This window comes from Carassius auratus, chromosome 28 (genome assembly GCF_003368295.1).
Source record: "Carassius auratus strain Wakin chromosome 28, ASM336829v1, whole genome shotgun sequence".
Taxonomy (NCBI): Eukaryota; Metazoa; Chordata; class Actinopteri; order Cypriniformes; family Cyprinidae; genus Carassius; species Carassius auratus.
In genome coordinates this window covers 929757-947394 of record NC_039270.1, presented here as the reverse complement: position 1 = coordinate 947394, position 17638 = coordinate 929757, and the positions used below count along the sequence as shown (strand labels likewise).

Sequence of the window (17638 nt, the reverse complement as noted above, 5' to 3'; positions counted from 1 at the left end):
TTTGCTAGCATTTTTATAGCATGGTTGGAATGTTTGCTAGCATGTCGCTAGCATGTTTTTAGAATGCGACTAACATGTTGCTAGAATGATTTTAGCATGATTAACATGTTGCTAGCATGTTTCTAGCATGACTAGCATGTTGCTAACATGTTTCTAGCATGGTTATCATGTTGCTAACATGTCTCTAGCATGTTTCTAGCATGTTTCTAGCATGATTAGCATGTTGCTAGCATGTTTCTAGCATGATTAGCATGTTGCTAGCATGTTTCTAGCATGATTAACATGTTGCTAGCATGTTGTTAACATGTTTCTAGCATGATTGCTAGAAGTTGGTAGTTGGTAGTTTAATTTACCACGATTTCCTATAGTTTACCATGATTTACTATAGTATACCACGATATACCATGTTCAAGTATGATTTACTAAGATTCTAGCATGATTTACCATAGTTTACCACGATTTACCATAGTTTACCATTATTTACCTTGATTGATGTATTGCTCTTATCTGTACGATTAAAACTGAAAGTGTAATTTAAGTTCTTTTCGGGGGTTATCAGGAGAAAATGACTCAAAATGCATATATGCGTTAATCGACTCGAAAGGGTTAACATCTCAGCGGTTATTGCACATATGCCGGGGGCTTTCCTGTTGTTAAGCTTTTCCAGAGTGGCTCTGAATTCCTCAGGTGTAACAGGTTCTGTACTTCAGGCTGCAGCATTAGTGGCCTATAAGATGGCGGGATCAGCTGGAGAGGTACCGGCAGGAGGACGCTGCAGTGCTCTTTCCAGCGTTCGAGGAAAGTTTGCTTCAGTTGCTATAAGATAAGAAGAATGATTAAATAAGAATCTTTCTCCAGGGCTGTCTTGATGCGTGGGCCATTACGGGCTTGGCGCAGCAGAGTAAAGATATGGCTCATATTGTTGGTATTAGCCGCGGACTCTAGGGGTGTTTAGCTTCTGTTTACCAGAACTTCTCCCTATCCTCAGCTATAGCCACATTGCGCTGGCGGTTCAGTCACTGATACTCTGTCAGGTAACCTTGGAGCCGGGCCTCATGCCGCCAGTGAATGATGTTGAGTGTCCTCTCCGATATCCAAGGCTTTTCCAGGAAAGTTCGAAAGCATCCAAAGACATTGTGAGCTTACTGGATAACCCTTTCCTTGAAGGTCTTCCAGTCATTCACCTTGTCGGTAGCCAGGTTATTAAAGATGCGGCGGATGGCACAACTGAAGTCTGTGGCGATGTTTGGATCACTGAGTAGGGAGGAGTCCAGGCGAGACTGAGACTTGGTGAGCTGGTTGGCTCGCAGCTTTAACTTGAGCTGGGCCACCAGCAGGCGATGGTCTGTGTTACCAAGCTCTGCTCCTAGGTACACACGGCAGTTGGTGATGGATGGCTTCCAGCGTCGAGAGACGAGGATATGGTCCAGCGGTTTCCTGGTTCTGCCCTCTGGGCTCTACCATGTCCAGTGATGGATAAGCTTCCAGGGAAACCAGGTATCAACAACACAGAGGTTGTTGTGGTGGCAGAGATGGAGTAGGCGGTTACCGTAGTCGTTTGTGGACCTGTCAGCAAAGGTTGTGCCAACAGTTGAGCCTGTGGACTGATCACTGCTAGACAGAGTGGCGTTGGCATCGGTGAGGAGGATGATGTCGTGTGGTGAAGGTTTGTCAACAGCCTGATGGAGTTGGTCAAAGAAGGCATCCTTCGCATCCTCATTAGTGACATCGATGGAGTCATAAGCAATGATTACTGTCATCTTGCCGTGTTGGTGGAGAAAGCGGACTAACAGTAATCTGCCACTCAGTGGTGTCCAGCTGATGAGGGACTTGCGGAGGGCCTTTGGGATGGCAAGTGCAGGCCACTACAGAAGTAGCAATGGTCTCCTGCTGTTATTTCACCATTGCCGTGCCATAAAACTTCACAGAGCCCTGTCAAGGAGATGTTATAGCGGCAGAGCTCTTGGGACAGCAGGGTGGGAGTGTTTATTTGTTTATTTAACAGGGACAATAAACCAGGCATTGTTATACAGAGACAATCGATGCTGTGTACATAAGGCATACAGAATAAAGCTAGTTTGCAGCCTTTGTCCCTAATCTGGACATTCTTTGTGGCGACTCAGGTCCTGCGACTCAGGTTGATCCGTACTCATTGGTCGGGGGCAGGCTGGGGTCCGTTAACGTGTTGGGCAGTCCAGCTACTTTCTCTGATCGGTTTCATAACAAAACGGTTTCTCCTGGGTGGGTTGTTAACCCTCAGCAGGATAGTCGGTTCTAAATCAAGTTTAGAAGTTGATATCAAAGATAAAAATGGTTGATGACGTAGACAGATAGCAATCTTAAACTTGGTCGTGTGGGGAGAAATATTTTTATTTGACAGCTCGATCAAGAAATGTAAACATGGTAAGGCAGTTCAAACAGACTTTTAGATATTACCAATTACTGTTAAAAGTTACTTTTTTGATACAAGTAGAACAACAAGTCTTCAAAAGAGTATGGTAATTGAAAATATATGATGTGGGAAGAAACATTTAATTTTAATGCTTAGGCTTACAAAAGTTTATTAGGGAAGCACAACACTTGTGTAACTAAACTAACATATAGTATAACAATGAGCAAAACTATCATGATCACATTCCTCTGTAGATTCGGCACACAATAAAAGTTTAACCAGTTTAACCAATGATTAAATCTCACTTCACCGTGACATCTTTGGATGCTGTCTATTTGTTCTCATTTACTGTATATGGAAGATAACTTTTATTGATCGAAATATTCTTGGGTCTTGTTCAGCGAGGATGCGGCGTCACACCTGAAAGTACATTATCTGAACATGAACTACTTCCTGTGACTTCAGATATACACTTTTCCTGTAAATGATTAAATCAGATAAATGGGTGAACCTCTTCCCACATGAAAGGCAGTGATATCGCTTGGGGATCCTCTCATGCATTTTCAGCCCGACCGATATGGGGTTTTTGGGGGCCGAAAACAATATTAGGGAGTACAAGTAAAGATATTGACGTATCAGCCAATATTTCTTGTGACAGTCAAAATTTTGGACACATTCCCATTCATGTGTTCAAACATTTGACTGGTAGTACATATAAAGTAACATAAACCGATTATATTTCTTGCAATGATCACTCAAATGTGGTGATCAAACACTTATCATGTGACCGAGATATGTAATGGAGACAGAGTTTTTAACAATTTAACAATAAACTTTACTATCCAAAATGAGTCTGACATCAGTGCATTTAACAGTAAAGTTGAAGTTTATTCAACTTTATTTCCATTCAACTTTATTAAGTTGAAGTTTATTTTACTTCGGAACATTCACAGATTTGTGCTACTCTTTTCACACACAGACGAAACTTACTGGAGAAGAGTGAAGTGTGATAATATACCGCTGTAAATAAATTATTGGTGGGCCGTTATCTGCGTTAGGTGCTGCATTAACGTGAGACTCTTATCGGGCGATAAAAAAAATATAGCCGTTTATCTAATCTCAAAGTTGGGTTGGGAGCTGGGTCTATACCACGCAAGCTATGATGACTTTTACCTATGTCAAGAGCGCATTATTGTAGCGCGAAAGTACAATAATATAATGCGTGAGCGCAAATCTCTACGCACGCGCTGGTTTGCACTTAAAACGTGTTCATACATACTTATTTTAAGCGAAGAGGAGAGATTCGCGATTGCACTGAACACGTTTTAAGTGCAGGCATATTCTCTGAGCGAGAGAGCAACGTGTATCTGAGAGCGCACGCCCAGTTCCCGCACGCGAGCAGAGAGATTCACGCTCCGCACATGATATTCCGGGCTTGAGGAGAGAGATTCGCGCTCGGGCACTTTATAATCCGCACGCAAGAAGAGAGATTCGCGCTCACGCATTATATTAATCTACATTCATGCTACAATAAAGCGCTCTCGACATTTGACAGGGAAATAGCGCCATAAAATGAAGCCATATTTTGGAAACAGGAGATGAGCCCCTGGTCTAATGCACCACTTGTCTTAAGAAACCCATTCTCAAAGACTTAACGTTACTTTTAGTCATTATTTTATTTGGGTAACACACATAATTCTGAATGCGTTCGGCAGAATTCAAATGAGCCATTTTAATCTAGATTAATTCCAAGATTACAGTGAGATTAATCTAGATTAAAAAAATTAATCTATGCCCACCACTAAAATAAATACAATTTAAATTCACATCTAACACACTTTAATGCCATTTTAATGTAACATGCACATTGCCTTTGAACTAGAATCATGGTGGAATTTCATGTCAAGTCCACTTCGCAGCGCACTTGAGGTCAAATAAGACAACGCATGAATGCTGCCTGAACAAGAAACCTTCTAAAGTGAAAGTGTTGACTAGTGTCAGTATATCTAGTATATCTAGTATATCTTATGGACGCACAGGCGGATCTCCACCAAATTCGGGGGATCCCTTCAGCTCAAGGAGCCCTCCCGAATGCCACCCTCCATTTGTCAGTAGCCCCCCGGGATCACTAGATTGGTCAGCGCCAGACCACAAATTTAGGCATCCGTAACTCCCGAACCCCGAGGGCAATCGACACGGGGGTGGGTCTCATTGGAAAGAGGACTTCTAGACATACACTAGATTCAGCATTCAAGAGGGTTCCCTGAGCTGAAGGGATGCCCGAATTTGGTGCAGATTTGCCACGATGTTACAGAGATATGGCCATGTAAAGTTTCAATGGTATTCCATAGACTTAAGCTTTAAATAATCTCATCCGGGTCTCTAGTAGCAAATGAGCGCGCTCTACTGGACAAACTAATTATAACATTTACATGCATTTTATCTGCGTTATATGTACTGTAAAAAAAAACTTTTATATCAGTGGCATATTCTATGATACATCTGCTACGGGCTCAGAATCCCTCTCTCTCTAAAACAAAATAGCCCTTCCACACAGCGCTGTCTTTTCAGATGTTTTAAAAAAATACCCATCTGTCTAAAACTCTTTGAACAATAAGATTTTGTGTTAACTCCTCTCCCGTGTATGCACCTTCAGGTGGTCCTTCAGGGAATATGCCCTAAAATATGTTTTACTGCACTGGTCACAGTTACATAGTCTTTCTCCAGAATGAGTATGCAGATCTTCTTTTAAAACCCTTGACTTTCTGAAACACTTTCCACACTGTCCACATGTCAAGGGCTTCTCTCCAGAGTGGATTTTCATGTGCTCATAAAGGAGTCCGAAATTTTTACCGCACTGATCACATGTTTAAGGCTTCTCTTCAATGTATTTTCATGTGTTTTATAAGGCGTTCTTTTTTCATGAAACCCTTTCCACACTGTCCACATGTGAAGGGCTTCTCTCCAGTGTGGATCCTGATGTGATTTTTAAGGTGTTCTTTTTGTATAAAACTCCTCCCGCACTGATCACAACTGTGTGGCTTCTCACCAGAGTGGATTTTCATGTGATCATTATAATTTCCTTTATGTCTGAAACTCTTCCCGCACTGGTCACATGTGAAGGGTTTCTCTCCAGTGTGGATTCTCATGTGTGTATTAAGGCTTCCTTTATGTCTGAATTTCCTCTCGCATTGATCACATGAGTACGGCATCGCTCCAGTGTGGATTTTCATGTGTTCATAGAGAAATCCTTTAAGTCTGAACTTCTTCCCGCACTGAAAACATGTGTGTGGTTTCTCTTCAGCGTGGACGGTCTCATGTATTTTCAGATATTCTGGCCATGTGAATGTCTTGTCAGAGTGTGAACACTGGCTAGGTTTTTCTCCGGTGTGAATGCTCTGGTGCTTTTTCAGGGCATGAACTGTAAAAAAGGTCTTTCCACACTCAGAGCAAATATGATCCTTCACACCGCTGTGTCTTTTCAGATGTGTTTTTAAAGTACCCATCTGTCTAAAGCTCTTTGCACACAAAGAACATACATAAGGCCTCTCCTGTGTATGCACTGTCAGGTGGTCCTTCAGGAAATCTGCTCTAAAAAACCTTTTACTGCAGTGGTCACACTTATAAATTCTGTCTCTAGAATGGGTTAGCTGATGTACTTTAAAAACACTTGACTTTCTGAAACTCTTCCCACACTGGTCACATGTGAAGGGCTTCTCTCCAGTGTGGATTTTCATGTGTTCATTTAGCTTTCCTTTTTGTATGAAACTCTTCTCACACTGATCACATGTGAACTGTTTCTCTCCAGTGTGGATTCTCATGTGATCATTATAGTTTGCTTTATGTCTGAAACTCTTCCCGCACTGATCACATGCGAAGGGTTTCTCTCCAGAGTGGATTTTCATGTGTTCCTTATAGTTTCCTTTATGTGTAAAATTCTTCCCGCACTGATCACATGTGTGTGGCTTCTCTCCAGTGTGGACCCTCATGTGTTTTTGAAGGTATTCTTTTTGTAAAAATCTCTTCCCGCACTGATCACATCTGTGTAGTTTCTCTCCAGAGTGGATTTTCATGTGATCATTATAATTTCCTTTATATCTGTAATTCTTCCCGCACTGATCACATGTGAATGGTTTTTTTCCAGTGTGGATTCTCAAGTGTGTATTCAGGTTTCCTTTATGTCTGAACTTCTTCCCGCACTGATCACATGAGTATGGCATCTCGCCGGTGTGGATTTTCATGTGTTCATTCAGGTTTGCTTTATTTCTGAATTTCTTCTCACACTGATCACATGTGAATGGCTTCTCGTCAGTGTGGATTTTCATGTGTTTATTCAAGTTTCCTTTCAGTGTGAAAATCTTCTCGCACTGATCACACTCGTACAGCTCCATTCCACTATGAAGTTTCATGTGAAGATTAAGAGTTTGCTCACATGAGAAACTCTTTCCACACTGAGGGCAAGTGTCATGATGTTTCTTCCCTGCTTCCATCAGTTCTTCAATCACCTTGGTATCTTCCATCAGGTCTAAAATGAAAGTTAAAAAGTTTGATTTACATTAACTCAAAGGAAAAGGATGAAAGTATGATCATTTTGATACATTCATTTGAACAGGGTACACACTGATCATTCCAATTCTTATTTTAAAAACACAAGAATACTGTTTTTGTAGTCAAAATATTAAATATTTACATTTTATTAATCAGGGTTGAAAAACATGTTATGGAAATTTTTAGTTTTGTTAATTTGGCATTGATTGCATTAATCTCATTTAAGTATCTTTTTTAACATACAATGAATAAGGTAGTATATAGTCCATAGGGACATTGAGTTATTTTATTTAACTTGTGCACGTAACTGCTTTAGGTTGAATAACAACATTTGAGGGGAAACTGTGTAGCAGAGACGGACAGTTTTTGAGAGTTACCAGGCATCTACGATGAGATGTGCATGAGATGTGCATGTGTTATGATGTGATGTGCACTGAGCAACATGATTGGCTCAAAGGTCCTAGTCTGTCCTTTAATGTATCTTTTTACATTCTATAAAAAGTGGGCTGTGAGTCTGTGTGTTATCTCTTTGCACACAGACTTAGAAGCTGTGTATAAACCAGATCATTCTCTGCAGATAATTAAAGCAATACAAAGACAAAACTCTGTTTGGGTTTTTCATTCTCAGTCTCTACAAATTGTTATTGAATTAGAATTTCCACAACAAACATTAAAAAGTATAGCAACACGGTTGCAAAAGTTTGAAACAAATATAAAGTAGACAATAAAATTTGTAGGAAAACTAAGTTGGCTTGAAAAAGGTTTGCTATAAAGGGTTTTCAGTTTTAACTAATTTGAAGTAGTTTTAAAGTTTTGAAGACAATACAATCTATCATAAAATAGATGAATAGTAAACTAGCAATTTGCTAACATAAGCAAGTGACTAGCATGTTTTCAGCATGATAAAAAAGATACTAGTATGTTGGTAGCATGATTAGCAAGTAACTAGCATGTTGATATAGGTCTATGCAAAAAAATCTCATCAGTAAAGACGCTCCTGTAATTATATCTCTAGCACGTGCCTTCAATTCGCATTTTAGGGGCTAAATATCACGTTATTTGTATTGGTGTCGCTTCGACCCATGGACATGAAAAACAACCACAGACTTGGCAACACTGGTTGCCATTTACTACACAGAGCTGTAATTCACTGACAATCTACACAAAATCTATGTTAAAATCGCAGGCGATTCTTTGTCGATTTTGAAAACTATTTTGTGTTAATTGTCGGTAGACTACGGCTCTGTGTAGTAACTGCCACTCCACCTGAACCAGTGTTGCCAAGTCTGCGGTTGTTTTTCATGTCCGCGGTTTGAAGCAATCCCAATCCCAATCACGTGATATTTAGCCCCTAAAATGCAAATTTTACCAAGGCAACCCTTCCAAAAATGTATATTTTAACCCCGGGAAGCAATATTATCAAGGAGCCTCCTGGATACGTGATTGGGCAAGTTTTGGAATAGTTTTAAGATCTGAACACACGTGCTGGAGATATACTTCTAATTACAGGAGCGTCTTTACTGCTGAGATGCGCATGAAAATCACATTTGATTTTTTGTACAGCCCTATGTTGATAGCATGTTTATAGCATCATTCCAATTATTATTTTTAAAACATGAGAGGCAAAAATTGCATGTTTTTGTAGTAAGTAGGCTTAAACAAGGCTTGCTAGAAAGTTTGAAGGTTTTCAGTTTAAATTAATTTGAAGTAGTTTTTAAGTTTTGAAGGCAATACAATCATAAACATAATTAGCAAGCAACTAGCATGTTGCTTGTCACTAAAAAAATTCCTTGTATGTGCAAGCATACTTGGCAATAAAGCTTTTCGTGATGCTAGTAATTATTAACATGACTAGCAAACTACTAGCATGATAAGAAAGTGACTAGTTTGTTGGTAACATAATTAGCAAGTTACTATCATGTTTATATGCTATTAAAGCTAAAACCAGTTAATTCAGTAAAAAAGAAACTGCTAAAAGCTTCTTGACATAAGCTTTTAGCAGGGGAAGTCGTGGCCTAATTTTTAGAGGGTTGGACTCCCAATCGAAGGGTTGTGAGTTCTATTCTCGGGCCGGACGGAATTGTGGGTGGGGGGAGTGCATGAACAGCTCTCTCTCCACCTTCAATACCACGACTTAGGTGCCCTTGAGAAAGGCATTGAACCCCCAACTGCTCCCCGGGCGCCGCAGCATAAATGGCTGCCCACTGCTCCGGGTGTGTGTTCACAGTGTGTGTGTGTGTGTGTGTTCACTGCTCTGTGTGTGTGCATTTCGGATGGGTTAAATGCAGAGCACAAATTCTGAGTATGGGTCACCATACTTGGCTGAATGTCACTTCACTTCACTCACTTAATGGCGCCATTGTGGGTGGGTTGCCGTCTGTCGCTCAGTGCAGTGCTCATCAAATGTGTGAAACCCACAATAAGAACACAAGTCCTCATTACTGCTAACCTAGCACTTACTCCTGATGCAGCTCACACTCCAATGCGGGTCATCTTTCGATGGAACCTACGCTCACTCTCTCCATCTCGCCTATCTTCTGTGGTTTCATCCTCACTTCCTTCACTCTTTCAGTTTTCTGCTCTGGACACGAACAGTGCTACGGACACTCTTTGCTCCACTTTAACATCTTGCTTGGACAACTTTTGCCCACTGTTGTCTAGACCAGCACGCACTGCCCCATCTGCCCCCTGGCTGTCCGAGGTTCTCCGTGAACATCGCTCTAAACTCAGGGCTGCAGAGAGGAAATGGAAGAAATCAAAAAACTCTATGGACCTCAGTGTGTATGAATCTCTCCTCTCTTCCTTCTCTGCAAATGTCTTGACGGCTAAAACATCTTACTACCACAACAAAATTAACAGCTGTTGTGACGCTCAGACACTCTTCAAGACTTTCTCTTCTCTTCTTAATCCGCCGCCACCACCTCCTCCATCGACTCTTACAGCGGACGACTTTGCAGCTTTCTTCACAAGTAAGACAAGATCCATCAGTGACCAATTCTCCACACCGCAGACTGAGGACAACTTCACAATGACCGAAGCAGAATCTCTCTCCTCCTTCTCCCCACTCTCAGAGATGGACATCTCCAAACTTCTCCTGTCCATTCATCCTACTACTTGTCCACTTGATCCTATCCCCACTCACCTCCTTCAAGCGATCTCTTCTTCAGTCACACCTTCACTTATTTACGTTATCAACTCCTCTTTTCACTCTGGAACATCCCTTAGCATTCAAGCAGGCTCGAGTAAGCCCACTGCTCAAGAAACCATCTCTAAATCCAGCGCTTCTTGAAAACTACAAACCGGTATATCTTCTTCCATTCATTGCAAAGACAGTTGAGTGAGCTGTGTTCAACCAGTTCTCTATGTTCCTTGTACAGAACAACCTCCTGGACAGCAACCAATTTGGCTTAAAAAGTGGCCACTCAACTGAGACTGCTCTGCTCTCGGTTACTGAAGCCCTGCGACTAGCAAGAGCAGCTTCAAAATCCTCAGTACTCATCTTACTGGACCTGTCTGCTGCTTTTGACACTGTTAATCACCAGATTCTCCCGTCCACCCTCAGAAAGATGGGCATTTCTGGAACTGCTCTCCTGTGGGTTAAGTCCTACCTCTCTGACAGATCCTTCAGTGTATCTTGGAGGGGTGATGTTTCAAAGTTACACCACCCTGCTACTGGGGTTCCTCAAGGCTCAGTACTTGGACCACTTCTCTTCTCCATCTACATGACATCTTTAGGATCTGTCATTCAGAAGCATGGCTTTTCTTATCACTGCTACGCTGATGACACCCAACTCTACTTCTCATTCCAGCCAGATGACCCGACGGTAGCTGCTTGCATTTCAGCCTGTCTGAGTGACATTTCTAGCTGGATGAATGACCATCACCTTCAGCTTAACCTTACAAAGACAGAACTCCTGGTGATTCCAGCTAACCCATTGCTTCATCACAACTTCTCTATACAGCTGGGTTCATCAACCACAACTCCTTCGAGGACAGCCAGAAACCTAGGAGTTGTGATGGATCATCAATTAAGCTTCACTGACCACATTGCTACAACGACCCGGTCCTGCAGGTTTGCCTTATACAACATTAGGAAGATTAGACCTTTCCTGTCAGAGCAAGCAACCCAACTTCTTGTCCAAGCTCTTGTTCTCTCCAGACTGGACTATTGTAATGCTCTCCTGGCTCTTCCTGCATGTACTGTCAAGCCTCTGCAATTGATCCAGAATGCAGCAGCGAGGGTTGTCTTCAATGAGCCAAAAAAAGCTCATGTTACTCCTCTCCTCATCAGGTTACACTGGCTACCAGTAGCCTCTGGCATCAAATTCAAGGTACTGATGCTTGCCTACAAGACGACCACTGGCACGGCACCAACTTACCTAAACTCACTGGTTAAATCTTATGTACCCTCCAGAAGTTTTCACTCTGCAACTGAACGAAACTTTGTGGTGCCATCCCAAAGAAGTTCAAAATCACTCTCACAGACCTTTTCCTGGACTGTGCCCAGCTGGTGGAATGACCTCCCAATCTCAATTTGTACAGCTGAGTCTTTACTCATTTTCAAGAAACATCTAAAGACTCATCTTTTTCGACAGCACTTAACCAACTAATACTACCACTTCTCCTTTTTCTTGTCTTTTCATTTAAAAAAAAAACCTGGCTATGCGTTCTATAAAAAAAAAAACTAGACTAACTGAGACTTGTCATGGCACTTGTATACTGTTGTTGTTCTCTTGTTGACCTGACTGCTTCTATTCTCATTTGTAAGTTGCTTTAGATAAAAGCCTCTGCTAAATGATTCAATGTAATGTAACTGTTAAAATCTGTCTGGAAGGTGCTATATATATATATATATATATATATATATATATATATACATACACACACACACACACACACACACACACACACATACACACACTCACCTAAAGGATTAATAAGAACACCATACTAATACTGTGTTTGACCCTCTTTCACCTTCAGAAGTGCCTTAATTCTATGTGGCATTGATTCAACAAGTTGCCGAAAGCATTCTTTAGAAATGTTGGCCCATACTGATAGGATAGCATCTTGCAGTTGAAGGAGATTTGTGGGATGCACATCCAGGGCATGAAGCTCCCGCTCCACCACATCCCAAAGATGCTCTATTGGATTGAGATCTGGTGACTGTGGGGGCCATTTTAGTACAGTGAACTCATTGTCATGTTCAAGAAACCAATTTGAAATGATTGGAGTTAAAGGTTAATATTACAACTTTTCGCTAGTATTCTATAACATTGTTAGTTTATATTAGCACCTTTTGTTGTTTTCTAGTGGTAACTGATAGAGCGTTTGGACACGGAAGCGCTGCTACGTGACGTCAGACTTAACAATACCACGACTGAGGTGCCCTTGAGCAAGGCATGATATCCCCCAACTGCTATATTTTGATCACTGCCATACAGACGTCAATGTTTATATCTGAACTATAAACTTTATCCCAGTATTTCTGTGATAGCATTATTTCTGTCTTACAGTCATTTATATTGTGTAGTTGAAAAGACCATTTGTGAAGATGTTTTTTAACCAAACATGCTGCTCTCTCTGTGTCAGCGGCAGTGCGAGCACGGATCTGAATGATCTGGTAAGACTTTGTCGAAGGTTTAAAACAGACTCTGGGAATCGTTGTCATTTAGAAATGAGATCAAGAGGGTGTCTGAATCGAGATCGCAATCTTTAAACGATTAATCGTGCAGCTCTATAGCAACTCCACTCTACATTCTGTAAATCACAGCGTCACTTACTCTGCACTTTTCTGTATATAAAACACTATTCCTGCACTTTTATGTTTTTTTTTCATGCTAACTGCATGTCATTATGCAAATCTTAAACTTAAATCTTCTAATCTAAATCTTAAACTATGTCTAACGCAGTGTGCTTCATCAGTCTTAACCTAGATATTCTCTTGTAAGCTTGGAAGAAATTTCAAATAAGCTACTTCAGCTGCTCTCATTATGCTCCACCTCAACACATGACAGTCTACACTGTTGGCTGTGCTCCTACCGGCGAAAACGTGCAGGAGACGACGTGGAAGCTAAAGCGCTTCCTGTGACTCCATTGGGAGTCTCGGTTTCAACTGGGCTTCTGTTCGATAAGGCTTTTAATTGGTACAAAAACAAAAGACAGGTGATCACTGGGCTAAGTGACTAAACTTAATAAGTCAATACTAGGGGTGTAACTATTCACTCGTTTTCTTAATGCATCGATTACAAACCCTGTTGATTCATATGCATCAATCTTGAAACATGATTTTCGAACCGTGAATCGCCGATCTTGGACAGTAATCGATTCAAAATGCTAAGAATCGAATGAATCGCGATTTCTATAGCGATTCAATGCTTTCAAAATGTATACACGTTAAATTACTACATGCACAAATTAATGGCGACCTTGAAGAGTGTTCGTGAATCGTGCCTCTTATCTGTCCTTCACATGCTCCACTGTCTACCGCCTGATGAGACAGGATTGCGCTCGTGCTCCGTTCGGCTCTGACGCAGCTGATGTGGCCAGTAATGCTAATGTGAAGTAGTTTTACTTTTCTGTAGTTTGTCAATGGCTCCCTGCATCTTACCTACGGAGTTACCGGAGCTGTTGACAGCTGTATTTATGCATGGACGGAGCAGAAATGTAGGTGTCTAAATCATACGCACAGATCCATTGAATGATAAATGTTTTTAAACAATGCGGATGAACCGAATATACGAAAGAAACTTTTAAAATTAACCACAGCATTAACAACGACCTTGAAATAAGAGCGCGAGATTTATCTGATAATATGCATGAAAGTAGCGTTTGTTTCATTAGCAAACAGACAGCTGGCGCGTTTTCTCTCAGAATCATTCGCTGATGGAGTGGAAAAGTTAAATAGAAGTCGTTTTCACACTGAAAGAGAAGCGATCTCGCTCTCATAGACGTGCCAGGCTATATCTGCAGCTAAACTGAATAAAAGCAGAATGAACTGATGAAACAAAAAAACATCAAACAATTTATGAATGATGCAGTGCTAATTGACATTTATTACAGTATAGAAACTATAAAGTATATTTTCTACCTTACTCTGTGCAGAAAAATTAAATAATTGATAATTAAATGTAGCCTAGTATATAAAACAATCATAAAATTGCCATTAGGAAAAAATATTGAATAATTGATTATTGTCCAGCAGTGTATTTGATTACAGCTAATTAAAATTAATAAAAAAGATGATAATTCCTTGTAAAAAAAAAAAAATAATTATAATAATAATAATTATTATTATTATATAGGCTACATACATAAAATGATTGTATTTTACATTTCTGTCACTTCTGAAATTATGGCTACGCCCCTGGTGTGACAAAATGTTATCTTATACATAATACTCTTTGAGCTCTTTTTTTAAAAACTTGGCTTACATACATTTTTACGTATGCCATGTCGCATCATAAACTAGCATTTAACAATGGACAAAACTTTTTGTTTTTTTTTCCTAACCTATGGTTCTCTAACCATAAATGCTACTGTAATTTGCCCCCTGACTAAGCATTTGAAGAATTTAGTAGAAGCATTTTAATAATCCCGTGAATGCACTTAAAGAATGCAGAATCGAATCGTTATAATCGGATCGAATTTAATTGTGAATCGAATCGAATCGTTCTAAATTTGCAAAAATAGTTCTTGAATCGAAAAACTATGAATCGTAATCGAATCGAAGCCTTGCCAAAGATTCACAGCCCCAGTCAATACACTGCTACACATAGTTTTAAAAGTGCATTAGCTCCGATGAAACATGAGAAACAGAGTCTCATGCTTCACTCATGTTATGAGTGTTGCATAGTTTGCCCACCAGAGGGAGCTCCGCAGTTGCAGAAAGTCTGCATCTCCACTATAGAAGAAAGCGATCAGCCAAGCCACAAGAGATGTACTGTACTGTTTTGACGGTGAGTCTGTCGTTCGTCATGTGAGATGATTTAGTTCATACTTTTTATATAAACAGTGTGGTAGTTCTAGCTAACGGTCCTATCATTATCACTTTAAAATATTCTGTAACATCACATACAGCCGCTAACGCATTGCTATATTAGATTAGCCACAAAGCTAATACCATGTTTATCAGTGGAAGAGTGCGAACGTTAATAAGAGGTCAAACTATAACTTTAGCGTTTAACTTGCTCTAAATATATATGCAGTGTTTCCCACATAATGACCGCGGAAGGGGCCATTCACATATCGCGACTAAAAACGCCTGGAAAACGATAGGCGCACCGCTTTTTCCTTCTTTCCAAAGCCCTCGGGCAGAAGCGCCCCTGAGGCGTCTGCCTTTGCTAAGCAACCATGACCTGCAGCATTTCCACGTCTTCAAGGAGAGAGCACATCATGGTTGCTTAGCAAAGGCACCAGAGGGTTTTAAAATTACTTTTATCAAAAGACTTTTCTTTTTTTCTTTTTTTATGTTGAAAAAGTAATCCATGCCTTTATTTCTCCAAGGTTGGACTAGAGCAATTATTTCTAATTACAATTACTCTAAATTGTGTTAAAAATAAAGCACACTTGCATATTTGAGATCAGATTATAAAAAGATAATGTATTATAATACTTAATGTCTTAACCAACTGATGTGTTTGCACTTTAAATCCATAATATTATACACGGACAGTTTATTGCTGGTCTGTGGTTGTAAACGGATGTCATTTTTAAGTTTTAAGGTGAGCTTGAAGGGTGCACCACTATGAAAATCACAGCTTCAGTGTGACGTTAATAAGAAAAATATGACTTCATAGATATTGTTAATAATTATAAAATATGTATGAACTTAATACATTACCTAGATTATCTATTTATCAAAATCTTGTCATTTTAATAAATATTACATGAAATGTATTCAAAAGATTGTTGCTGCTCCCATTGTTGTGTCAAACCGGCCGTTAGCCTCCTTCCCTCGTTAGCAGCAGGTGAAACGAATCCACGATCTGTTGAGTGTGTCTGGGCTGGATAAGACAGCACACTGTGGTAATTATTAGTAAGCACTGGGAAACAGCAGTAATATATTTAATGTCTTCCACACTGAACGTCTATGTGAATACTTCAGTAACAGACTTAAAATATTAACTTAATGCTTGTTAATCGTTTAAGTTATCTGAGTTACTGTCGATTCTGATGTTTGGCAGCTAGCATCATCTTCTCCAGACTGTAAATCAGTGGACATCCTGTTGTGTATTCTAGACTTGAGAGATTATAGAGAAGCTGACATCCATTTAATGAGAGGATTCATAGTGTCTGTGCTCAAAATGCTTCTGTCATTTCAAATACAGTTATTTCTGTGTGTGAGATGAATATTGTTTTAGCATAACTTTGTATTGAAACCACTATCTTGTGCACTATAAATGTCTGAAAGTATATTTTGTAATAAATCATGAAATGGTGTGCCTCCAGCTTCTCTGTCTGATGATCATTCCAGCTTCTTCTGTTGTAGATTACTGAACGCTGGACCTGTCCTCCATCTGCAGCTTGAACTGTTAATGTGATGTTTCCAGCTGAAACCCTGGATCTGAGCTGTATACTCTTATCTTAGGATCATCTTGTGTCGTACTGCAGGGTTCTGGAGCCGTATCCTCGTCTCGTGCACAGCAGAAGTAAATCAGACATAAACACTGCTGTTTGTGTGCATCTCTCCAGAACCTGTACGTTCACTGTTCCCTGCTGGTGACCACATCTGAAACATCCCTGACCGCTCTTCTGTGAGCTCTCTCTATCTCAGCTTGTGTTCCTCTGAAACCTTTATGATCAATCGCTTGTACTCCTCACTCACATGAGTAAACCAGTCAATCTACAACACATTCAACTCAAGCAGGATCTCAATCTGTTTTTAGCATTATTATCCCTTTTTGACATAAAGAGTCATCACTTTAATATCCCCTCGTGTTAACAGCTTTAAAGCACAGCATCAGGTTCCTATGAACTTATGTTTAATACAGCTATAACAGCAATAAAATAACTAGTTCTGTAGGGACAGAAACCGATGATAAAAGCTCTGAAATGAAGAGCACAAAGGCGCATCTCGTCAGTACTGATCGCATTATTAACCCGTTTATCGTTACAAGTTATCTCTCAACATCAGTAACTCGTTAGCGTTGTTACACAGGTCTCAGGTCACACATATAACACAGGTTATCTCCGTTTAAACACTTCTCCAGCACACACACACACACACACACACACACACACACACACACGAGCATTGTTACTCACCGAGATGTGTTCAGTTCACGCACTCCCGAGGTCTCCGTCTGCTTCAGCTCTGTCTCACTCTTTCTGCTCTCTCTCTCTCACACACACACACAGATCAGTGTTTAGTGTTGTTCATCACACTCTTCCTTCACAAAAAGATCAGTTTTATCACACTCTTCAGCAGATCGCTGAGGATCGCTCTTCTTCTTCTTCTTCTTCTTCTTCTTCTTCTTCTTCTTCGGTGTTTTTCTGCGGTTGGTCTACCAGCTCAAGTCGCATTACCGCCACCTAACGATAGTCTCTATTTTAATTATTTATTTTTTATTTTATTTTTATTTTTTTATTATTAGAATTCAATTAACAATCATACAAACATCACAGTAATTCAAATTACAAACATGCAGGCATCACAGTTCGTGAACAAATATTACATACACACAAAAAAAAACAAGA

At 40.2% G+C, this 17638-nt stretch overlaps 1 protein-coding gene across 1 annotated transcript; it reads right to left on the bottom strand.

Moving 5' to 3' along the window:
* Positions 1-4097: 4097 nt before the first annotated feature.
* LOC113046561 (gastrula zinc finger protein XlCGF57.1) lies at positions 4098-17433 on the bottom strand. Its single transcript, XM_026207379.1, has 2 exons — positions 17207-17433; positions 4098-6917 (listed from the first exon to the last, which is right to left on the bottom strand). The coding sequence occupies exon 2, from the start codon at positions 6910-6912 to the stop codon at positions 5275-5277; it is 1638 nt and encodes a 545-aa protein (XP_026063164.1). The 5' UTR covers positions 6913-6917; positions 17207-17433; the 3' UTR covers positions 4098-5274.
* Between the last annotated feature and the right edge of the window lie 205 nt (positions 17434-17638).